We start from the raw sequence: 23509 nt of genomic DNA on the forward strand, positions 1-23509 counted from the left end.
AACATTAATGCAGAAAAGATATCCACCTTTATGTATATGTAGTGTAATAGGCTCCTAACTATAAGACCTCTGTGTGTGTCTGTGGCGATTTCTGTTGGAATGCATCTCTTTCAGATTGATCTTTTGACATTTAAGATGACATTTTAACCTGGCCTTGCACAGGCTGCCTTTTTATTAACTTTAAACTTATAGCTCTTGTTTGTCTCTTTTCTAGATAGAGGAGCGAGCAGAATTTTTGAACAAATCCGCTCAGAAGAGGTAAAGCAATAAAACAGTAGGTTCAGTCAAAACAGCAGTGTTCAACTGGAGGGAATAATAGTTTCTTTCTCTGTTTTTTCTACTTCTTACAGTGGTATGAAACCCACCCACACGACAGCAGTTGTCTCAAAGATTGACAGTAGACTTGAGCAATACACTAGTGCAATTGAGGTAAGTTAATTCCAGGTCACAATTGCTCTAGTTACTAATGGCTTTTGGGACTTAAGTCAGCCTATGTTTTACTGTTCAAGAATTGCAGGGATTTTTGGTCACAAACTTTTTTTATGCGACTTCAAAGAACTTTGTTCTTGAGGCACACCCATAACCAACATCTAGATATGTATCTAAACAAAACCTTAGATGGTGTCTTCTCTTTCATGCTACAATGTACTCTGCTTTGTAAGCTTGGAGTAGCTCTTGAAGGACTCAGTCAGCATCTCTTGAGTGACGGTCGCATCCTCTTCTTCTTGGCTGATGAAAGTACTATCAGCAGAGAGCTGATAGTCATCCTGAGCAAAGCTGACTTAGCAGCTTATTTAGCAGAGCAATGAACTGGGCCTGTGTTCCTGGCTGCCAGTTCAGAGTGAAATTCCTTGGCAAAGACAGACACTTTAGCGAACTAGGGAGTTAAGTAGTGACAAAGGAAAAACAGAATCAAAATAAAATCCAGAATTTGACCACAGGTGATGTTGACAAGTAGTGGCTAATAATGTGCCTTGAAGCCAGAATTGAGGGGTTTTCTTTTCTTGGTCCGAGGAAGAATAGGTGTTTACTTTTATTTTGGGGGTTTTTTTAAGCCTTTTTTTATAAATCAGTGAGTATAGGCAATGTGAAAGCTACTGGTTAATATAGCAGGCCAACTGGACTGGGTTGGTAAGTGTCATGGGAATAGAATAGTATGAAAAGGGATATTATCTTGATAGCTGTGATTAAGGTCTGGCACTTCTTCATTCCCTGCTGGATTTTTATTTCTCCTCTTGTTCACATATAGAGTCTAAGCATGCTATTCCATTAAGGTATTAATTGGTTAGGCTTTATTATCCTTTAACTTAAATGAAACAAGTACTTAAAGATCAATTAACAAAAGCTTTTTTCTGTGACTGCTGTTCGTTTAACCTTTCTGCTAGGAAGCCTATCAATGCTGGAGAGTTTTATACTGTGTGTCAGTTCCCGATGAAAAAAGCGCATGCATGACAGTGCTGAAGGCTCAAGCTTGCCTCCAGTGCCTATGTCAAGCTGAAGGTAGCTCAAACCCCTCCATTAGAGATGAATGTCAGCATGGCACCCAGTAGTCCCCATATCATCAAAGTAGGAGCATACAGCTTCTGTCCTCCTGCTTCACTCTGCGCCTTTTCTGGATGAGACGTAACCACCCTAGCATGACCAAGGGCTTTAATTTGGCACTGGGGTTTGGTGTTAAACTCCTTAAAAAGAGTGGATGGGTTGGAGGTACAGCTCCGTCTGCCGTAAGAAATTTATGTAATAGTGAACTCGGGGTTTGTCAACCTGTAAACACTGGAGCAGCCCACTCAGCAGCTTATATTAGGTTCTCCAGTATTTTCGGTAGGGCTGTGCTAAGGTCCTGAGTCTTTATGCTCCATTTAGATATTAAAAAGCATAGCTCTATGGCAAGGGGCAGGCAGGCTGTGCAGCTTCAGAACTATATACAGCTCTCATCTGACCCAAAATTATTCTTTTGCTGAGTTTCTGATTTTTCCAGAAGTTGCCAAATCTGCCTTGCTTTGCAACTAGAGAGGCAAAGCTTCAGCTCGTACAGGTTCTTATTCTCTTCAAATCTGTCTTATGTAAGATGTACAAAAATTTTGAAAAGAAGGAACAGGAGGAGTTTGGTCCAGTGTTTTTGGTAACAATGCAAAAGACACACTGCCAAAAAAACCCCAATCCCCCACTCTTTAAAAAACTACCTCATTCCAAATATACTGTAATTGCTGAAATTTACCCCTAGAATCCCAAGTTGTGAGCTTAAGTTGTCTGAGACAGATGGAGCAGAGTCCGATGCTGAATGACAGGGCAGCCTTTTCCCCCTGCCTCCGCATAAGGATTTCCTTAGCTGTGTCCCTGAAGGAGCCATGCTTACATGATGCAGATGCTAAGACTTGAAGGAGGACAGATGAAAGCCTCAGAGCAGTTGTGCGCAGAGCTATGGTTTGCCATGAGCTTTAGAAATGTAACAAATGCAAAATATCTAAACAATTGCAGTTTTCATAGCCGGTCGTGTCAAGGATGCAACTGCAAATCAAAAGGGGGAGAGTCTCAGTGGCACCTCTTGAGTTGGGTACTCCTTTCTGTCTTTGCATGGTCATTGCTAGAACCACTTACAGCTGCTGCATTCCCCAGCACTGCCCCAGAGTCAAACCGCCCTGCAACTCCAGCTCTTAATGCCAAACACCAACTGGCCTCAATTCTTCTGCAGGGCACAAAGGCTGCAAGACCAGCTAAGCCAGCAGCCTCCGACCTGCCTGTTCCAGCTGAGGGCGTCCGTAATATTAAGAGCATGTGGGAGAAAGGGAATGTTTTTTCATCACCCTCTGGGACAGGAACACCAAATAAGGTACGTGTTAAATTTTACATAGTGATTATAAAGAATTATGTTATAGACCTGACCTTGCTATTTGTGTTCCTATGAGTAAGCCTGGCTGCTCCTGTTGACATCACTGGTGAAGAATATCCCCAAGGATCTTGAGGTCCTCAGAAACCCACAAAAATGTGTGGCTGCAATATTGAGTATAGCAGAAGAATTTAGTGACATACTGAGCTAAGTTATGAGACATTCCAGAGCCACATCAGATATCTTGGACAAATATATCTGGGTAGTTCAAGCAGAGTACAAAGAAATTCTTTGTGTTGGGAAAGATTCTTTTGTGGGGCAGAGGGGGGCAAGATAATGATGATGTTTTATAGATAATGCATAGAAGCATTTGTGAGATGTTTGTCTTTTCTACGTAAATCCTTAAGGCAATATTTCCTTTCTATAAATTGATGTAAGTTGATAAGCATTCATCATAGCCAAAAAACTGAGCCATGGATTGAAGGGGATTATTACAGATAGCCATGAAGTTTCAGTAATTTGTTCTAACCTTTTAAGTTTTATTTTAATGATTTAAATTGTAGACCACTTAACTCCTCTGTTATGTGCTTTTTTGAAAAATTTTAGTTTAACAGAACAAAGATGTAGACTTAGACTGGTGTCTCTTCTTCTTTAGGCTAAAGATTTTTTCTCCTTGGAGTTTGGGGTTATGACAGAAACAGCAGGTTTATGTCTAATATTTATTCCTGGGTTAGCACTAAAGTGGAAAAGATTTTGTCAGCCCACTTCTATCATTATTGAGCTTAGTAGTACTGTGTAGTTCATAGGGACAATACCTTCAGAGCACCCAGGATGCCTCTTAGCTAACCATAGTCTCAGTGAGGACCTCTATATTAAACTCAGGCTTGGCTTTGTTTTTAAACCTAAACTGCGGAAAACATAGCAAAAGCTATTCTTAAAGTCTTCTGATTAGATTTTATTATTTTGCAGGAAACTGCTGGACTGAAGGTTGGTGTCACCAGTCGTATCAACGAGTGGTTAACCAAGACCCCAGAGAGCAACAGATCACCTGCTCCAAAACCTTCTGTAAGTAAACTTGCAACGGCCATCTCTTCAGTAGGTTGGTTCTCTCCTGGGGCAGAGGTGGTGGTGGTGCTTCCTCAACCAGCTGATAGTCTTTGGAGGAATCTTGCTGCATGTCCTCTCTTGGAAGCTCACAGAGGCCCTCTGGCTGCTGACTCCTGGGTAGTCAGAAAAGGGGGAGATGAAACAGGGCAGTTCTCACCTTAAACCTTAGGCTGGCTCTAAAAAGAGAGTACTCAGAGAAGCGCTTCTCTGGTAGAGAAGGACATTAATTTACCACCTGTGAAAGGCCTACCATTAATTTAGAAATTACCAGCCATAGCCTTGGATGAAAACAATTGTGCTTTGTCCCTTGCCCTGTAAAAATCTTCCAAGTATATTTTTAAACACAGCTGAAATACGTTAATCCTTTAATAGCCTAAATGTCATTTCTGATGAAGGCCCTTTAGCATGCCCACTACTTCAGCAAGAATCAGAGTAGAAAATGCGATCAAAGTAATAAGTGGGAGTGTGGGAAGTAGCAGTGTGGATGTGGGAAGGAGCAGAAACAGGTAATTGGGGGGTGGAGAAGGGTAGGGGTGAGGAACTGGAGCTGTAGGTGTCCATATTGGAGAACGGCAGGGCATCACTCATGGTGTTTATGATTCAACTTCGGGATTTTATTAAAGAACTGGTTTCTTCCCATATCCTTGTGTTGTGTTTTTCTGCCAGTCCACTTGCCCTTTATAAAAGGTGCAGCTTGAAAAACACTTTCTCAATTCACACTCCCATTTGTCTCAAATTGGAGCTTGAAATTTGCAATGTTGTCCCTAATGTCAGTGTTTGCTGGTAGCTACATGGAGATTCCATCCTTATGGACATGAATATAAAACCAACAGAAGTCATTGTGGTCGCTGTATTTAATCACAACTGCTGAAAACCAGCACAGAACCTGCCTCCAGATTTTCCTCTCTTTCTTCTAAGTTGCATCTTTTACATAATGTAAAACTAACCTCTTGTTTTCCCCTCATCCAACTGTTTCTATCTATGTCTTCATTTCCCTCTTTCTCAATAGATTGTTCTTTCTTCTTTCAATGTATCTGCTTGAAGGAACCTGCCCTCCTCCTATTCCTCTCTGGGGGTCTGTTTGCTAAGTTGGTCAGGTAAACCTGTTTATGATTGACTATGAAGAATGATATATATCCATAGTGTGTGATTTTTACTTTTTTTTTTACCAGGATAAATCGAAGAGAAACCTAGAATTTCTTTGTTAGCAAATAACTTCCTACCCTCATCACATTCTACCAAAATAAAGAATTGTTCGAAACTTCTGCGACCATCAAGATTCTTGTGGGTTTTGAACAACTTTCAATTAAAAGTAGAGGGAGCAAAGATCTCAATTAGTTTTATAGTGAACCTAAATCATAGATCCCAAATGATTTCAGGATTATGGAAGTGGGTTTGTGATAAGGTCCACTGCAATTTCGCTGTTTTGTTCCTTCCTCTGTTATTGCTGAACTCACTTTTTGAAATACAGAATTGGCTTAAAGTATTAACTGTCAGCAGCCCTGTTTGGCCGTAAATTATGATCAGTTCTAAAGCATCTCTGCTGAGTGCAAATACCTCTTGCAGAAATCACACTTCCATTCATCACTGGGCATTTTTCTATCCAACGTTAGAAATTCTCATGTGTAGAAAACTACCTATCTATGGATGGCAACAACAACATTCTGGAAACTGTGCAGGACTTGAACACTTTTTGAAAATGAGAGTACTTATGTCCAACATTGTTTCAAAAGTCTTTTGTTTGCCAACTATAGAGGTAGATACCAATCTGTCTGTCCTTAAGCAGGTGCATTGCTACTAGCCTAGCATATGTCATCTTGATTTGTAGTCCTGCTTTTCTTCAAGAAGCAGCTTGAAATTTTTATTGAGTTTTGCTTGAAGTCTCCATGTACTCTCATTTTCAGAGAATACTGTTATTTTTTAATGACTTTACCTCACCTGTTTTTTTCTGTTGGGCGATTGGTACATGCTAAGATCTTAAAGGATGCAATGGAAATTCAACTGGATATGAAAGACTACAGTGTTAAATTCTGAAACCTATATTTAAGAATGCAGAGGAGGATCTGCTTTTCTGTTGTATTAGAAATCCTACTCTTTTTTTTTTTTACAGTTTTTTTAACAAAATATTTTGTTCCTGGTCTAAACTGAGACAAGCTACTTTGAATTCCTCCCTAATAGAAATACTATTTCTGAAAAAAATATTCTTTTCTGCAAAAATTGGAATTGTCCTTCTTAAAAACCTGATGGTGCAGTAACTTTTCAATCCCTAGGATGAACAAAATAAGTTATGGCCAGTCTGTGCAATACTAAATAGGTATAGCAGGATTGGTTTTTGTCGTAAACCATGTATATGTGTGGAGTCATTATGTGATGTGTCATTCTGAATAGCTTTATAATTGATAGACAATGTAATATTTACCACCGGTGGATGGTCCTCAACTTTTCTTATGAGGAAGTCGCATTCTAATGTTTTCTCTAACAAATTAAAATAATAAACCTGAACTAATGTTGGTTTCTGTTCTCTGACATTAATTTAAAAATACAGGATTTAAAACCAGGAGACGTATCCAGCAAGCGTAATCTCTGGGAGAAGCAGTCAGTTGAAAAGCCAGCTTCTTCTTCTTCTAAGGTAACAATTCAGTCCATTGTTAAAAGGATAATATCTCTGTGGGAGGCTTTCTAGGGGGAAGGTACCGTTTGCCTTCATACAGTAGTCAGTTGGAATTAAGCCTCTACATGTCTTTTGTTACTAACCTGCCTTTTAATCTGTAAAAGAAAGTACGATGAGGCGCAGGAAGCCATGGGCAGCGTCTAACTTTTATATTCCTATTTGGCAGAGCTGTGTTGTGCGTGGAAATCTGTCCTTTTCATGGAGTTGATTTTTTTTCCTGTTAGAAATAGCTATGTTTTCCCATACTCAACTTTAATAATGGATTATTACTTTTTCAAACAGGTATCAGCTATGGGAAAAAAATCAGAGACTAATGGTAAGTAATTCTAATAATACACCTGCATATTAAATAGAACTATTGCCAAATTTTTGCACAGGGATATCTGTGTTTTAAAATTCTACAGCTGTTAATGTTGATGCAAAAAACAAAAACGCTTTTTGCCTTTGCCTTTCAAAAGCTGCATTGCAATATCATCAAAACATGAATGTTTGAGAAATAAACCTAAATCATCTTCCTAGGAGGACTGAGGATGAACAGTGCTCCAGCCGTGTTTGCAAAGCCTTGTTCAAGTGACACGTGTAGCATGTTTGCTGTAGCCGGAGAGTATCATTAACCTGTGTGAGATCTGAGGAATGGGATGGTCATTTAACTAATTACAGTAAATGCAAAGCATCTGGGAAAGGCTCTTTTAAAGGCTGCGGCGGCAATGGATATGCCTTTCATGAGGGAAGAGGGACACCCCAAAACCCGAGACTGTTGCAGCAAAATTATTTGAGCAGAAATAGAAGATTTCAGTACTACTGAGAATGAGTCCGGCATCTGATTTTAAACACTGCCACTGGGTAATGGTGAAGCCTGATGAAAATTCAGCAGTGTTGATTTTTAAAAATAATTCCTCTGGCTGGTTGTCAGTCTTATGTGCTCCTGCATACCCAGACTGGACTGGAGTTCAAACACACTCAGTGGCAGCACTGCTTTTGCTGGAGCTGTGCATTAGTGTCTTCTCAAGGCAAAAAGAGTCTAACTACTGTCATTTTGAAACTACTAGCTTGGGAAACACAACCTAGTTGTACAGAAAGAAATCAACAAAATTACCCTCCTAGCTTTTTTTTTTATTTTAATCTAAACCACTCCAAATAAAACCAATTAAAGGAATTATGTGCCTAAGGACCAGTGGGGAAGAATGAAAATTCACTGATCAATTTAATAGCTTTAAAGATGCCTTGCAACATCCCTTGACTCTTCTCTAAGAATGAAATGATCAAATATAGAAAAACTTTTGCTTTTCTACACATTAATATGTGTACACATTTTCCTTCACATTCGTATGTGAAGCCAGAGGAATGGTACGCCTGTAAACTTTTCTTACCAGTTTAGAGTCACGCAAAATGGAATTGTCTTCCTCCTGTTCTCCTTTTTTAAACCGAGCTGTTAGGACAGGGGTTTTCAGACTCGCCTAGCGTTGGCACAGCTCTGCTCCCTTGGAAGGTGTTAGCAGTCGCGCATCATCGCCCACAGGAGCAGACCCCGCTGAGCGGTTCGGACACCGCCGAGCCTCTCCTCTGAGGCTGAGTGGGATGAGGGCTTCAGCAGAGGGGTTGCAGGAGGAGGCTCTCGGGAGCCACCTTTCAGTCTTGCTCTGGACTTGGAGTTCAGGCACCAAGCACTGCAGCAGAGCCTGCCTTAGCAGGGCAGCCACCCACGCGTGGCTGGGGAGAGTGATGGGTGCAGCACCCCCAGAATTTCTGGGTGGGAAGCTCCTGAGCTGTCCCTGAGCTCCTTCCCGGGGCTGTCAGAGGCAAGAGGGGTGATATCCTGCTTGTCCTCTTGGAGATCACCTCTGAGCAATCCCAGTACACAAGCAGAGCAGCGTACAGCTTGTGTCCTGCCTTCTTATGGGCTGTGTGTTTAAAGCCATGTTTTCTCTATTTAGAGATACATTTGGGTCATTTCAAGCCATCTTTAATCTTTCTCTTTCTCAGCAGGTTTGAGACAATTTGAGAAAGAACCATAGAAGGCCACTAAAGACGCTGGACCAATCGGGGGAAAACAAAAAAAAAGGAAAAAGTGCTAAATTGTTCTTTTTATATTTATGTTTATTTACCAAAATGTCTTTTTGCATTATCCCAGTTAAAACCATGTATATTAGCACTGTATTTAATAATCAGTCTAGACATTCATCATAATAGTACTGCCTTTGCACAAGAGCCTTTATTCCTAAAGAAACCCATGCTGTGAAATATATAGACTCTTCTACTGATAGTCATAACTAACTATGTATCTGAACAGTGATTTCAACTGGCATAAGAGGTCAACCCAAAATGCATGTAAAGTGAAGTTGCTTAAGAAAGGTGTGCAGTAAACCTATAAAAACAATGGTTACTTTTGTAATACAGAAGTCTTTCTTTCTGCACTTTAGACTAAGGCATGGAAGAAATATCTTTAGTTGACAATGTAATATTTTCTGTAAGTTGCCCATGTCATGAGAAATACTGCATCAATAACGTGTTTTAATTTTTTTGTTTTATACTTTTTTTTAAGTATCAATTTTTCCATTCTAGTTTAAGTTAATACCTGAATTCGGATGATTATGTTAGCTGACAGCGGTACTGATATTTCTTTTTGTTGTTAGTGACTAGTAATTGAATGCAATTTAGAATATATACACACATAGCTTTACAAAGTTTAGCCTAAAGGCACTACTAATGGTAGAATGCTTTAATACGTGCTAGAGTATTATATTTAGTAATAAACATACATAACTAGCCAATATCACAGCTTAAAAAAATAAAGACAAAATCACACACTTTTCTATAGTAAGGTTTCATAAATGCCATTAGAGGTATGGTGAGATAAGTATTAAAAAATTTTAAATGTCAGTTGCCCAGTAACGGGTAATTAAAAAGAAAGTATAGTTTTTAAAAGAGGAAAAGGTAAGGGTATAGAGGGTCAAAAATAGGTCACTTGTATAAAACATTGTAGTTTAATTTATATAAAACTACCATAATTAAAAAGAAAAAAACCTAACCACAGTTGGAGCTTGTTTCAAATGACTGTACACTAAATCTTGCCATCCATCAGTGCCGTACACTAAGTCCACCTAAAATGAAGTAAACCTCTATCTTTATAGTGCTTCTTCTTAACTCTCTCTCCCGAATATCTTATTTACAGATGTTTTCATTTGTATATAGTAAACACATGGCTATAAGACGTCAGCTTGGTTTGAATTTACATGCCATACAGTTTAGCATTTACATCCTACAGTGTATGGGTGGCATAAACTGAGCAACTAAAGTAGCCCCTGAGCATGTTGTTAACAGCTTTGGTGTGCATCGGAACTACCACAATCTCCCTTTTCACCACTTCCATCTCTTACAGCATCTGACTTCTTCCTAAAGAAGAATAATGCTATATATCAACCTAAAGATGAGCTCCCTTGCTTGGCTGAAACATCTTGTTTACATACAGAGATGCACATAGTTATCTGTAGGGGGTGAAATTGTGCCTGACATTGTCTGTGAGTTGTCATGTTTTTTGTTGGGGGGTTTGTAAACACTCCTCTGAGTCTTTCAAATACATCCCATAGCTGCAATAAAAATGATTTGTTCAAACAATGTATTCTGAAACTGCATCCACAATAAATGGAATATTTCCGTGAGCAGCCCCCTGTTTGTTAATGAGTAGGAATAAGCCAGTTGTTGTAACTGGGATAGGAATCGTGCTACGGCCGTGTAAGATAAGGTATCATTGCAAAGAAGCTCAAAGGATGTCTCTCCTGATGTACTATCCCACAGTAAACAGCCAAGTCATAAAATAAGCAGCTTTAACCTACGTATTCCTAAGGGGGCAGGGGGGGGGGAATCTTAATTGTCGTGCCTATCAGTACAAGATGGGAGCTGTGCATCATGCAGAAGTCAGCGTGCTCAGCAAAATAGGTTCTGACCTAGCGGTCAGCCGTCTGGTCCCCTGCTTTGAAAAATGTTTTCTGTGTGAGAGCCGTTGTGCTGCTTCTGTCTGCCTCGGTGGGATGTGCTTCCAGGCTTGGATGATCACAGGGACCGAGCCTGGGGAGCTGCTGACTCTCCCGTCGCCCTCCTGTCTCCTTCATTTTTGCTCTAATGGTCTAACCAGGTCATGGTCATCGGAAAGAGGCCCCCCGGGCTGCTGCCAGCTCCACGGGAAGCACAGGGAAGGCTGCAGCAAGCACAACTTTCTGAGCTACCGGAGGAGAAATGGTCAGATGCTGCCTAATTTAACCTGAGAAGAGCTTGTGTGCTTGAAAGCGTGCCTGTTCTCCTGCCTCGCATTGACTGACTGCGTTGCTACATTTCTCTGCAAGCTTTGCTGAAGTGACGCTTTTCCTTGTTGATGTAGATAAGTTTCTTTTGCTCCTGGTTATTGCCTTTTCTGAGAGCGTGGAAGCCTGCTGGGCGTGATCAGTTTTACTTTTAGGGGAATACTGTAAAGTGGTGTGGTTATGGTTTGTTCCCACCAGCTGGCACCACCTCCTGGCAGAATTTGCCAAAGACAAATGCTGGTGCCTGACTTGGCAGTGCTGCAAGTTTTTTTGGTGTTTCAACACCGTTATGAGGTGATGATTTTTCAGACAATACCAAATTGTCACCTTAGTTTCTGGTCATGCTTTCCTGCAGCTCACTCGGCATCCTAGCCAGACTTTCTCTTGTCATTGTGCAGGATGCCACAAAAGAGCCTTTTTGAAGCCTGCCTTTGCTTTGGCCTAGCGTTATCAACCTGAAAGTACTTTAAAGCAATTGTATGTCTACCTCAGGGTTTGCTTTGGTGTTTTTAAAAGTTTTTTCCATGTTTTCCTTAGATAAAGCTAACCCTTGTCTGGATAAATTGTTCTGAATGCTGACAGCAGAATTGCAAAAATCTGATTTTGTGTTTGAGACTTCCAGAACAAGTCAGTCCGATTTTGGAGGTAGCCCTTATGTTGGGCTGGGTCAATTTTGATATGTGTTATCACTGCATATGACGCTATCTTCAACTTCTCACCGCTAATCACACAAGAGTTCAATTTCTAGGTGTTCAGAGGGAGGGCTATGTGAGGTAATACGTACAACTTTGTTCTTTAGGTTCTAGCTAGAGCACGATCCTGTTTGATGCATAAGCCACAAAGTAGTCTCTATGTATTGTCCTTGTACAGGAATTATAGCAGCTCATTTCTATCTGTATCAAAACTTAAACAGACTTCAGGTATGCTTTTATAACTAAATGTATGAAACAATTTAAGCACTACACTGATTAAGTTTTGTTGTTGTTCAAACTTTATTAATATAAAATTTTAAAGCATTAGAAATTCACAGTATAAAAATCACAACTATGTAAAAAGCAAAACAATTAAGGACAGCATTCCTTGACAGCAACTCATGAGCCAGTATGACTGACTGCACTGGAAATAACATATAAAAAAAAAATCATGTGAATAACCAGCGTTTTTTGTTAAACATGTCTTTAATTAAGGAAAACAAGGAAAAAAGGAAATGAAGAGACATTGTCTTTTTACTATTAATCAAAACCAGATTTCTGCTAACCATCTTTACAAAAGACCCATCCCTATTGATGCATTCTTATACCAGCTAGTGGTCTCCTAAAAAAGGAGGACAAGTAACTGCTCGTAATGATTGTCATGTACAGAAGAAGAAATCAAGACCATGCTGCAGAATACATCTTCTAATCTGGAAGGAGTTACACAGAGGTCTCGCTGAAACCACTGGTATTAATATTCTGCTTTGAATGGGTAGTCCTTGTGATTGACAGCTCTGAGAAGAGAAAGAACTGGTTATTTAAGTATTGTAGAAAGTATCTTCAGCAGCATTTCCCTACTGCAGTGTCCCCTGCCACTGCCGATGTACTCAAGTTTTGCTGCTGTCATTAATTTGAACACAGGCTTGTGAGAAAGCACATGCAACACCAAGGTGCTGAAGGGAATGCCCTGAATGAATCTGCCTCCTGCTGTCAGTTCCAGGACATGTCTCATTACCTAGGGTCCAGGGCTTAAGATACAAGCTCTCTCTGGTTTTGGGCATGTGTGTTTTCAAGATATGGGGGATGAAAATACAGATAGAGATAGGCCTAGTGGATAGTAAGGAACATACTTGAGCACTGGAACTGCCCTCCAGTTTCTGTTAAAGCTGAGGATGACATCCATCTCCTTTTTAGACAGTTCAAAGTCAAACACCTAGCAGGGAAAAAAAAAAAAAAAAGCAAGCCCTTTTTACTTAGGTTCATAGTTAGCTACAAAGTGTACTTCATGCATTTATGACTTGAGGTAGGAACATACTGCATCCACACTAAGCATACTTAAGAAATCCTCTTATTTCTCAGCCAAATACCGATTTACCCTTGAAGTTATCAAGGCAGTCCTTTTCTCTCTGAGGTGCTGTTCATAGCAATGTCTTACAGTTCTGGGTGGTTGAATGCAAACACCACTGCAGTTTGTGTTGTAATGCACAGACAGAAAACTTAAGGTGCTAAGGATGGATTACCTGATTTGTCACAAACACTGGAACTAGCAGTACATATTTCTGGTACGACAGAGGACTACTGGGTACCAACTGCAAATAGTTTTCTCATAGTTAATCAATCATCTAAGAATTCTTGCTGGTGGTTCATAGGAAAAATAAGTCCAAAATGTAGCAACATGAATTGAAAGTAACACCAAGATATCATCTAAGATGCTAGGCCTTATCAGCAAGCATCCAGCTGAATCTCCCTGCCAAGGGGAACCACAGCCTCCAAGTGAGACATGAACCCTAAAACAGGCCTGGTGTTTACAGTTTGTTCTTTTACACCCTAAAGAGGGGCTCACTAAGCATTTCCCAGAGGGTAAGTCCAAAACTGGGATTCCCTTTCCAGGGAAGCAGAGCTCAGACCACCCTGGTGTAACCTGTTTCTCTCCTGGCAGGAACAAAATGCTTTTCCCCAGAGAACAAGTGTGGATGATTAGGTAGTGCTGAGCCCCAATCTCTCCATCTCTGTGCTCCCCTTCCAATGCCTCTTAGGTGCTGCTTGAAACAGGGAGGAGATATGGGTGTGGGTGCCTATCCTGTGTAAAAAGGTCGCAGCAGTCCCGATGGAAACTTCACCTTGATGTTTTCCTCAACACGCTGTGGTTTTTCAGACTTGGGAATGACAATCACGTCTCTTTGGATAAGAAACCGGATCAGAATCTAGGAAAGGGCAAGGAGGAGCATGAACACAGGGGTACCAAGACATCTGTTCAAAGGCATTTCGTGTTCTCTTACCTGTTTTTTTTTTTTCATGCACAAACCAATTTCTTTTTCTACAACCATGTTCACTCTTTGGAAGACTCTACCAGTTTGCACGCAGGAGTTTGATGTGCCAGCATTTGCTTGCAGTCTACTGACAAACTATAATTTTTTCTGGCCTATGTTGTTTCTACATCGTTGCTTCTCCTGGATTTGTTTTGTTTTCCTTTATGGTAGGAGGGGAGGAGAGAGATGATAATGCTTCTGGCTTGCATTATATAGGTGCTCAGACCAAATGAGCATAAAGATACTGCAGATTATTTTGGGCTTACCAGTAAGTACCTCACCTAGGTTAAGTTTTGTAAAGTCCTTAAAAGGAAAAACATATTTATAGATTTTAAAAGTTTCTCTCCCTCAAAAGAGGACTGTTGCATACAATTTTTGGTCCTGCTCTGCCCGTCTTAAAATATGACTGTGGGTGATTGCTTGTGAAGATGTGGGTTTGAAGTGGAGTTTCTGCACACCCTGGGCAAGAACTCATTTGTGTGACTAGCAACTAACAGAGAAAAAAACCATTCATCTTGAATAATCAAGCAACTTTCAATGATTCTTTATGAACATGAGCAAACAGGGAGCAATCAAGTAAGTCAGCAAATTACAGGGCTTCTCTGAAGAATAACTTAGCTAACTTAGCTGGAGAAAGGAATAACAAGTTGGCTTGATGATTTGTAAGTAAACCTCAGAGGAAAGGGTTTCTCCAGGAGCAAGCGCTTCTCTCTGGGAGCAGAGGAAATCGCCCTAGGAAGGGGAACGCTTCAGGTAAGCACGTACCACTGCTGATCAGCCCCCCCAAAACTCAGCACTCGAGACCTGTTAGAAAATACCTGATAATTTGTATGAATGCTGGTAAGAACTGGGGCAGTATGAAGAGTCAAGCGCAGTGCAGCCCCATTATACTGTATCTCTAGAGAGGGCAGCATCTGCTCAGACTGGCCATCAGCCTGTAAAAATGTCTGAGGAGGGGGAATAGTGTGCCCTGACAACCCCACTTACCTGGGCAGGGGTTTTATGATGTCTAACTGCAATCTCTTTAATCCTGGGATCATCCAGGAGCACAGGTTCCCCTGGCTTGGCCCTATTAAAAACAAAAGCTAGGATATTGATGGTAGAAAGATATTAGTTTCCCTGCAGGAAGCCTGACATTTTGTGTGAAATAATCTGCAACAAGGCAACAGCACTTTTCTCATTATACCTGCATTATTTGCATCATTTGCCTCAAAGATTCAAGTTGCAAATGCATTGTTTTGTGTGCAGAAAGGCTGCAATGCTTTCTTACCACGGGCGGTTAGGAGAGCCAAGGGGGCTGTACGCAGTCACAGCAATCCCTTTGGATTTACAGTACTCGATCAATTTTTCCTGGGTTAGGTATGGATGACATTCGATCTGCAAGCACAGAAACATGAAGGTTGCTACAGAGGCAGACTGTACTGGGCTTCAGAGCATAACATTTTAATTCCTCTTAGGTCACAGAAAATGTGAAGAAAAGACTCCCAATACCATGCCTAAAATCTATCTTATAAAAGTTATTCACATCACAGCAATATCTAGAAGCCTAGCACAGAGAATAGGGCTTCCTCATACTACATATTACACAAAGATAGTGAGAAACAGATGAGAAGAGTGGAAGGGCTATCTGTGTCAGGAATTGGGGAAATCAGTCTTCCTGGACTACTGCAGAGCAGGACTGCATCTTCAGAGGGGCAGCTCAGAATAGCTGATGTTTAGTTTCTGCTCTGAGTCACCCGACCTCTCCTCTCCTCAAGGAGTCTCCCTGATTACTGAAGAAGCCTGTGTAGATGAGCATCCCTAGGCCAGCTCAGATCATGTTGTGACCAGCCATTCGGGCAAGACATCCTTTAACTGGAGGCAACAGGAGCCTATATGGGGATGCTGCTCAACTTGTCACAAGCCACAGGATGACCACAGGGCTATGTCTACACTGCATAATGTGGCATCATGCACATATCCAACCGTTTCTAAATGCTATAGCTTTGCTACCAGGCATGGTGACATGAAATCCACGTACAGTAATTTATTTAGACCCGAGCTAGGTTAGGCAACTACTGTAACAACGGCACGTGGCACCGGCACACCCATGGAGAAGCAAACTGGAGTCAAAGCCTGAAGTTCTTCAACCTGTTGAAGTTGGTGCAGCTTTTAATGCGGGCTTAGTTGGGTCCATCCCCACCAGAATTTTATAACCCTCAGTAAAATCTTTCCAAGTTCTATGTCCCCCTTGTGCTAAGTCTGGCTGGCATACACACTAGCCCCAAGTCCGGCACCGCAGCACAGGCAGCACTGTGCCTGCACGGGACCCAGTGTAGAGATTTCCCTGGATATTCCCAAGCTGGCAGAGATGTGCGTTCAGCACCCAAGTGCAAAGAAGTCACATATGGAAGAAAGTCAGAAGATCCCGATGCCCCTGCCGTCCTGTGATTTCATTCATGAGGTATGTGGCGAGAATTTGTTAAGTAATTGTATACTTCAACCCTCCTTTCTAAAATGAGCTTCAGTGAAATGGTTTATTTTATGTTGAAAAATAAGAAAGTCCAGCGAATGAGTTGGAGCATTCTTGTACATTCTTATGCTGTGCAGTAGCTTGCAGTGGGGATTTTGCTGGTTATCCCAAGGCTGGAAGAAATGGGCCTGTGGCAACTTGGGATGTGACATCCAAGTCAAAGTAGTACTTGGGAGTGTGAAAGAAGATGCGTAGCAGAAAGTCACAAGGTCCTATACAAGTTAATGGACACTTTCGCTGTTTTCCAATGTCTAAAAATGAAATATTCTCATCTGTTTCATATTACTGTGATATGCATAATCCATACTGTTTTGTATGATAATGCTCTCAAATCTCCACTGCATTATATACACACAAGTCTACAAAAAATGTTTCTGTTGAGATCCCTGTCAGATAAAAACCAACAAGACTGACACTGTACCAAAGCCTTGCATATCACAGGCAGCACTGGCTTGAAGGGTCTTCCAGTCAACCAGAGATACCTAGCACTTTGTGAAATCTTTTCATGGCACCAAAACTATTTACAGGTCATGGCAGAAGTCAGTTTTAGAGCTGAAGTGTAGCATGAATATATTTGGGAATATTCCAAGGTTAGTTGACACCAATGGAAACAAAAATCTTACCTGGTTATTTACTGGCTTGTATTTCAGTCCCGGCTTGTTCAAGATTCTTTCAATCTGCTCATGGTTAAAGTTGGAGATACCAATGGTTTTTACCAGACCAGCATCCACCAGCTCTTCCATGGCCTAATGAGTAAGGACAACCAATGTATGTTTATGAGGTGGTATTACTGTGAACTATACTATTTTATTTCCCTAAAGCTAGTGGTAAACCAACAGACAACTCACACTAGATTAAATAACTGTATCTCAAATAATAAAAAAAAAAATAGTCTTTGCAACTTGTGTAATCTGTATGCTTTATGTCCTACTGCAAATGGGAAAGTAATATAAGAAGAATGGCTTAGCCAACCATTTTGTAGTAGGAAGTGAAGTTCTTTCGCTTTGGCTTCTTTGGGGATCATTCTACCAGAGCTAAAAAAGCAAGGGAGACCTCTCCAACTCCTCCCCTACCTTCACACTACCTCTGAGTTGGCAGAACGCAGCAGGGAGGATGGTAGCTTAAACTCGGTTACCTCAAAATACTTCATTGCAACTGTAATCTGCTATTGTAGACAAAACTATTAATTCCTAGTTAATTCCTAGCTGCAGCATCACAGAGGTAGAGGTAGCAGGAGCAGTCCCTGAATCCTCCCAGTCCACGAGGAAAGGAGGATTGAAAGACAGCCTGAGATGCTGATGCCCAACACTGAAAAGTGTGAGAATTCCCTATCTGTATGAAATACTCAGTAAATTAACAGCCACACCTGGATTAATCCATGCTTCGGTTCTACCATTGTGTGTATTCATATATTATTTTAGTGACAGCACCCCCTCTGTAGTCTTAGTAAAGACATTCCCCTCTTTCTCCCCCAAACAAGAGGTAGCAGCAGCTCTGGTCATGAAATACCATTTTATGTGACTATCCTCTGTACCCAAACCTATCCCTTAATTTCATTGTGCACACAGATCTCTGCTCCATCTTTAGTGCTGACACCTGCTCTGAAGAGCAAACATTAACTTACCTCCCATGTGTCCAGGAAATCTGTATCACTGGGGACACTCATACCCTTGTCATCCACAGGATGCAGTTCTTCACCAGCCTGTTATTTCAAGGCAGATAATACACAGACCTTCTTTAAGAGTTGAATTTCCTACTGTTTACTAGCCCTTCTGACTGGATTTATAGGCAGCAAGTTAGCAGATTATTTAAATACATCAGGTAACTAAAAATTATGCATGTTCATCCACATTCTCTTTTGGATGAGGGCCATATTTCTACAAATCAATCCCTGCAAATGAAGAGCGGGGATTAGTAGTAATTATGTAACTTAGGCAGATCTAGAGAGGAGGGAACAGACATCCCCCTACCTTTATTCTACAGTTTTTATTTATTTTATACAGGTGTAGATTGGGGTAAAAAGAAGCATGTTCTTTCTGCACTGTGCTTAGTTTTTCACTGTTGGTTACTCTAGATCAAGCCAGCACCTCCAAAACCTGGGATGTTCATCTTGTTTTGGCCCAGCAGAAGGCCAGGATCCCAAACTGCGTTGATTACAGTTTCCCTGAACACCCAGCCGGCTCCTTAGCAGTGCTCATACCTACGACTATCTCACTCCCGCAGGCATGGAAAGCCAGACCCACATGCTGAAACATACCACTACCTAGTTAATGCCTGAATGCTTGCTACCACCAGGCTCAGGGATGAGCCAAATGAACCACAGCATATCCCCGTGCATAATGCAGATGCTCTCAGCATAGATGAGCGAATGCACCATGTTTCTAGCCAGGTAAGGAGAAGAGGGATGTAGAGCAGGACTACCTTGAATCCCATAGGGAAGTGTATCAGGTAGAGGTCAAGGTAGTCCAGTCGCAGTGCAGCGAGGCTCTTCTTGCATGCTACCTTAACCAAGGACCTCTCGTGAAACGTGTTCCACAGCTGTGGGAAGAAACCAAGCCCGACCGTGACTCTACAGCTTCCACAGGCCAGAAGCTTCTCCCTCAGTGGTCTAAGAGGACAACTCCCTCCCCACCTACTCAGTGCATGCTGAAGACAAGGGTGCCAATATTCTAATGGTAAGGTAGGACAAACATACCACAAATAAGGGAGTCAGTCATGAAGGTGGACAGTCAGTATTCCTAGTTATGAAAAGAGATTCTCAGAAATAAATGTAACACTCTGCCAGCTGTATCTGGCACAGCAAAGCTCTTAGTGTTAGTATTTAATTTTTTTTTCAGCCTAAATTTTGAGTATCGAGCAACTCATAGCTACCCTCCTTCTGTCCCTTTTAACTGGCCACAGTGAGAACTGTTGTCAATTTTACTTCATTTTTGAAATGAAAATTCAAGTAATTTAAATAGAACTTGCAAGCATTACTCAAATTAAAACCCATTCTTTAACAAAAATGAAGAGCACATGGAAATGCTTAGTTATACTCAATGTTTTCTGGTTTTGCTAGTGAAACCCCCAAGTCATAAGTTTTCTAGTTGAAGTGTTCTTACTTTTTGGTAAAGAGCATTGCTGAGACAAGTGGGTGAGATAAAGGAATGGAGTAAATACATGTAAAATACTTCAGACTGAAGTCCCATACTTTAATTTCCATTCCTTTTCAGGCTTACATTTTGTACATTACACCATTTTCAAATGTCTTGCACACCAGTAAGTAGTACAGCACCTTTGAATTCAGACATCTGTCTTGTCTTTTTTTTCTGATCTTTTTAGGGTGTGTGCAAATGAACCTTCAGTATAATTAAGTGACTCAATAGATGCAAGGAAATTATTATATCAGCAACAGCCACACTATCTTTCCTAAGTTATCAATGTTTCCTGACAAAGCTCAGTCCAAATTGCAAATAAAGGGTGGAATTTATAGCACACAACAAGACAGCCATGAAGTGAACGTCAGAGAACGGAATAGGTCCTTGTGTTACTTTACAGATGGGACAACGGTTTCTCTTCAAGAAAAGCTAAAACCCCTAATAATCCTCCAGCCTTGTACCTTAGTGACAATGAAGAGGTCTTCCCGTTTCACAGCCCCTTCCTTGATCTTCTGCTGGATTGCATTCCCTATTTCATTTTCATTCTGGTAGAAATAGGCACAGTCAAAGAGGCGGTAGCCTGCATCAATAGCAAACTTCACCACCTCTTCCACCTTTCCCGGAGGAGCCTGAAAGCAAACACAATTAAACCATGAGCTCTTCCATGGCCTTCTGCCAGCACTCGCTGCTGCTACAGCTCCACAAAGTCCCTGTTTCCAGCTGCTGCCGCAGTCTCCCTGTCACCTGCATTTAAAGAGAGCTTCAGCTTTCCAGGCAAACAGCATTTTTGTAGGGAAAGGGAGCAGAGCAGAAAGGACTCAGTTCCTGCGAGACCCTTTGACTCTGCCATTTCCAGCAGCGCAACGCCCACTATCATTTCCCCTCATTTGCTCTCAGTGTTGCCCAACCAGTTTTGCCAGTTTACTTTCCCCAAACCCTTCCCCAGGAAGGCAGTTCCGTGGCACAAGGTTCCCATCAGCCAGTGACCCCATCCATCCCAGGGCTGCGAGCTGCAAGCGCCGAGCCAGGCAGCCTTTCGCAATCTACTTTTGGTCCTTTTGTTGTTGTTGTTTCTTCTTTTGCATCCCTTCCTCTTTTTTTTTTTCCTTTTTTTTTTTGCCTCTCTCCACCTTCTTCAACCCCTGTTTTATTTTTTTGCCTTTTTTTCTCTCTGCTTTTTGCTCCCCGAGCCCTCTTCTCCCCCCCCGCCGCCGCCTGGCCGTCCGCCCGGTTACACAAGCGGCCGCCATCGCGGGGCGGCGAGACCGACCTCCCCCGGGGCCCCCCACGCAGGGCCGTGGCTTGCGCGGCAGCCCCGGTTCGGGTGGCCGTTCTTCTTCTTCTTTTTTTTTTTTTTTTTTTTTTTTTTTCTTTTTTTCTTTTCCCCTTCTCATCTCCGCACCGTCCGCCGGCCCAGCGCCCTCCGGCGCGCCCCGGTACCTGCCAAGTGCCCAGCCCCAGCGCGGGCATCTTCATCTTGTTGCTCAGCTCCACGCAGGGGCTCGCCATGGTGTCTGCGGGGGTCGGTCGGTCTGTCTGTCTGTCTGTCTGTCCGTCCGTCCGTCTGTCCGTGCGTGCCCGCCGCGGCCCGAAGGCGCTTTAAGAGGCGGGGCCGCCCCCCCCCCGGCCGCCCCCCCCCCCCCCGCCTCCGCCGGGGTTCCGTTAGATGCGAGACCCGAGGCGCTCGTGATTTTGGGGTTTTGGTCGGCCACAGAAGCCTGATGGCGGGAGGATGGTTGGTTGGGTTTGCACCGAACAAGCTAAAAGCAAATGCCTCAGTGAGGAACTTGGTGCTTTGCGTGCGTTCTTCTGCCCTGGGGAGAGCCTGATGGGTGAATTGCTGCGTGAGGCAATGGGTGTCCGGGCCGGTGAAGGATTTTCTCAGTTACTCCAAAGTGGTGACAAATGGACTGAAATTTCCGTCTTTTATCCTAGAAAACATTAGGCTCACCCGCTGTTTGCAGAGGACTTCGTTAAAAGGGAACGTGGTCTTACCCTCACATAGATTCTGCGTTCCCTGTCTTTGCAGAGGGGTGGGCTGCGTGCTGCTCCCCGCCTGCGTCAGTCCGTGTGAAGGCATCGGTTCCCTGTGCTCAATTAAAATATCAGCCAGCATCAGTAGGGTGTCGGAGGCTGCAGAAGGGATTTGTGACCACAGCTTGTCTGCAGCTAGTGCTTTAGTCCAAATAATCCCCCTGCTTGTTATTTTTAGGGTCAAAATGCATTCAGAGGGCTGACTTTTAAAGGCTGCAGGAAGCTATACAGAGTGCCTCAGAAATCAAGAGCCAGGGGCCTGGAAGGGCCAGGCTACTTAGCTCTCAGCTGTCTCAAGGAAAAGGTGCTTCATGTTAGAAAGCTAATTTAATTTCAACACCCTACCTTAGGCATCTCACAGGTCACAGGACCTACGCTTTGTGTCTATCGGAGTAGGGATTCTCTGCTTCTTGAATCTTCTTTTTTTCTTTTGCTTATATTGCTGTAAACTCCTTCTTGCTCATTGTTGACCCCTGACTACCAGTTTCCACGTTGTGCAAGTTCCACTGGTGTCTTCTTGTGAGTTGTACAGTGTGAGTGAGGGAGAATCAAATATTTTATGCTTGGACTGATAATGTTTGCCTGTCAAAATATACAGGCAACTGTGAATTATTGTGCCACTAGTGCATTCTAACCACAATGTTTGATGTGACTTGTTAAAATTTTTGTTTGTGCACTTGCATTATTTAAGCTGCTTTTACAGGACAGTATTTTCAGTTGATTGGCAGATTCACATTCTAGGTTTATATTTGAACAAAATCTCTTCTTGCTCTCCTTGGCCTGGTTTCTAAACCATTGGCTTAACCAAGCTTTACTGTCATCTTCCAGCTGCCTTGGATGTCATCACACTTTGCAGAATGAAAAGGATACCAAATTGACATGAAGCAGAGAGAAAGAAGCAAAATGTAGGCAGGGAAACAAAATTTTCAAACTGACATGACAACTCCTGTATGCTCAAGCTAGAGCAGTGGGAGGAGGTCTCCTATTGAAAACACATATGAAAAAACCACCAAACCAACCCCCCAAAAAAAAAAAAAACAAAACTACTGCAAGAGATTGGAGGAATTTGACAGAAAAGAGAGAGCAAGATCTACAGAAAAAAGACAGAAACAAATCTGTATGGATTTTATAAAATCGGTAATGGTACATTGATTTTAAGGCCAGAAACGACCACACTACTCTTCTGCACTGGCCTCTGATTACATTGATAAACTTTTACAGCAAACCTATGACATATACCTATTGCTTAATTTATTATTAAAGACGCGAGTGCTACAGCAATACAGGCTGACTAAAAGCACATAGCACACTAAAACAGACTAGAAAATGTTGAGATTGAGCTATAACTTACCTTTAACTACATCAAATCTTGGTCTGAAAGGTATAAAAAACAACCATAATTGGCCTTTTCTTTTCTTTTTTTTTTTTTTTTTTTTTTTTTTAACCAGGTGCCTAGACAGAGTCTTCAGCACTTTTCCTTCCTCTAAACCTTTCTTCTAAGACCTTAACAATTTTGGAGTGAAATTCCTGGGGGCCAAGGAGGAGCAGGGAGTGATTTTGGCAACTCAGCCACAGCATGGGCTGTCAGGGCAGATCTGCTGGAGGGACACAGTTACGTGTACAGGCTTTTTGTTTAGGCGTTTCTGTTCTGTTTTACCAGATTGCTTTATCTGCATGCAGAAAGATAACTATCATAATTTATAGCCATATAAAACCTGACTTTATGGGAGTTGAAAAGCTCGTGGGTTTTTTTTTTTTTTTGGATGCACTGTGGGTCACGACTGAGGCCCATCTACCTCAATGTTTTAGCTGAGTCATGGTCTTTTTACTCCCTGGAAAGCCTGGCAGCTCCCTGGAGCAGCCTGCCATGCTGTTGCATGAATCAGGGTGTGCAGATGCAGGATGTGACTTGTCTGTAACCT

At 42.0% G+C, this 23509-nt stretch overlaps 2 protein-coding genes across 21 annotated transcripts in view; one reads left to right on the forward strand and one right to left on the reverse strand.

Moving 5' to 3' along the window:
• Positions 1-10264, forward strand: part of CALD1 (caldesmon 1) — a 198485-nt gene extending 188221 nt beyond the window's left edge. For 13 of the 16 annotated variants that reach the window (XM_030040318.2, XM_030040313.2, XM_030040312.2 and 10 more), the window contains 7 exons: positions 215-258; positions 351-429; positions 2693-2830; positions 3797-3892; positions 6480-6563; positions 6888-6921; positions 8589-10264. In XM_030040318.2, the coding sequence (XP_029896178.1) occupies positions 215-258; positions 351-429; positions 2693-2830; positions 3797-3892; positions 6480-6563; positions 6888-6921; positions 8589-8620 (507 nt within the window). In that variant the 3' untranslated portion in view covers positions 8621-10264. Of the gene's footprint in view, positions 1-214; positions 259-350; positions 430-2692; positions 2831-3796; positions 3893-4943; positions 5032-6479; positions 6564-6887; positions 6922-8588 lie in introns of all 16 variants that reach the window. The other 3 variants (XM_030040321.2, XM_030040328.2, XR_005934246.1) reach the window with 2 other exon arrangements.
• A 1612-nt stretch (positions 10265-11876) lies between these two features.
• Positions 11877-21197, reverse strand: LOC115352325 (aldo-keto reductase family 1 member B10-like). 5 transcript variants are annotated; one of them, XM_030040334.2, is made up of 10 exons: positions 20994-21197; positions 20015-20182; positions 18838-18954; positions 18041-18118; positions 17040-17162; positions 15175-15281; positions 14892-14973; positions 13716-13799; positions 12726-12808; positions 11877-12389 (listed from the first exon to the last, which is right to left on the reverse strand). In XM_030040334.2, the coding sequence occupies exons 1-10, from the start codon at positions 21060-21062 to the stop codon at positions 12347-12349; spliced, it is 954 nt and encodes a 317-aa protein (XP_029896194.1). In that variant the 5' UTR covers positions 21063-21197; the 3' UTR covers positions 11877-12346. The 5 variants fall into 5 exon arrangements, with proteins under 5 accessions (XP_029896194.1, XP_029896198.1, XP_029896193.1 ...); XM_030040338.2 differs by lacking the exon at positions 13716-13799; XM_030040333.1 differs by lacking the exon at positions 11877-12389 and having other exon boundaries at positions 12396-12808.
• Between the last annotated feature and the right edge of the window lie 2312 nt (positions 21198-23509).

The sequence above is a fragment of the Aquila chrysaetos genome, chromosome 17 (assembly GCF_900496995.4).
Source record: "Aquila chrysaetos chrysaetos chromosome 17, bAquChr1.4, whole genome shotgun sequence".
NCBI lineage: Eukaryota > Metazoa > Chordata > Aves > Accipitriformes > Accipitridae > Aquila > Aquila chrysaetos.

What these genes read in the sequence shown, in the direction of transcription:
- LOC115352325 (XM_030040333.1), bottom strand. Translation starts at nt 21,062, where the DNA reads ATGGCGAGCCCCTGCGTGGAGCTGAGCAACAAGATGAAGATGCCCGCG. An exon ending in ATTTCCTGGACACATGGGAG is followed by an intron (nt 17,163 to 18,040) that starts GTAAGTTAATGT and finishes CTTACTCATTAG; the next exon opens with GCCATGGAAGAGCTGGTGGA. An exon ending in ACAAGCCAGTAAATAACCAG is followed by an intron (nt 15,282 to 17,039) that starts GTAAGATTTTTG and finishes CTGTGCTTGCAG; the next exon opens with ATCGAATGTCATCCATACCT.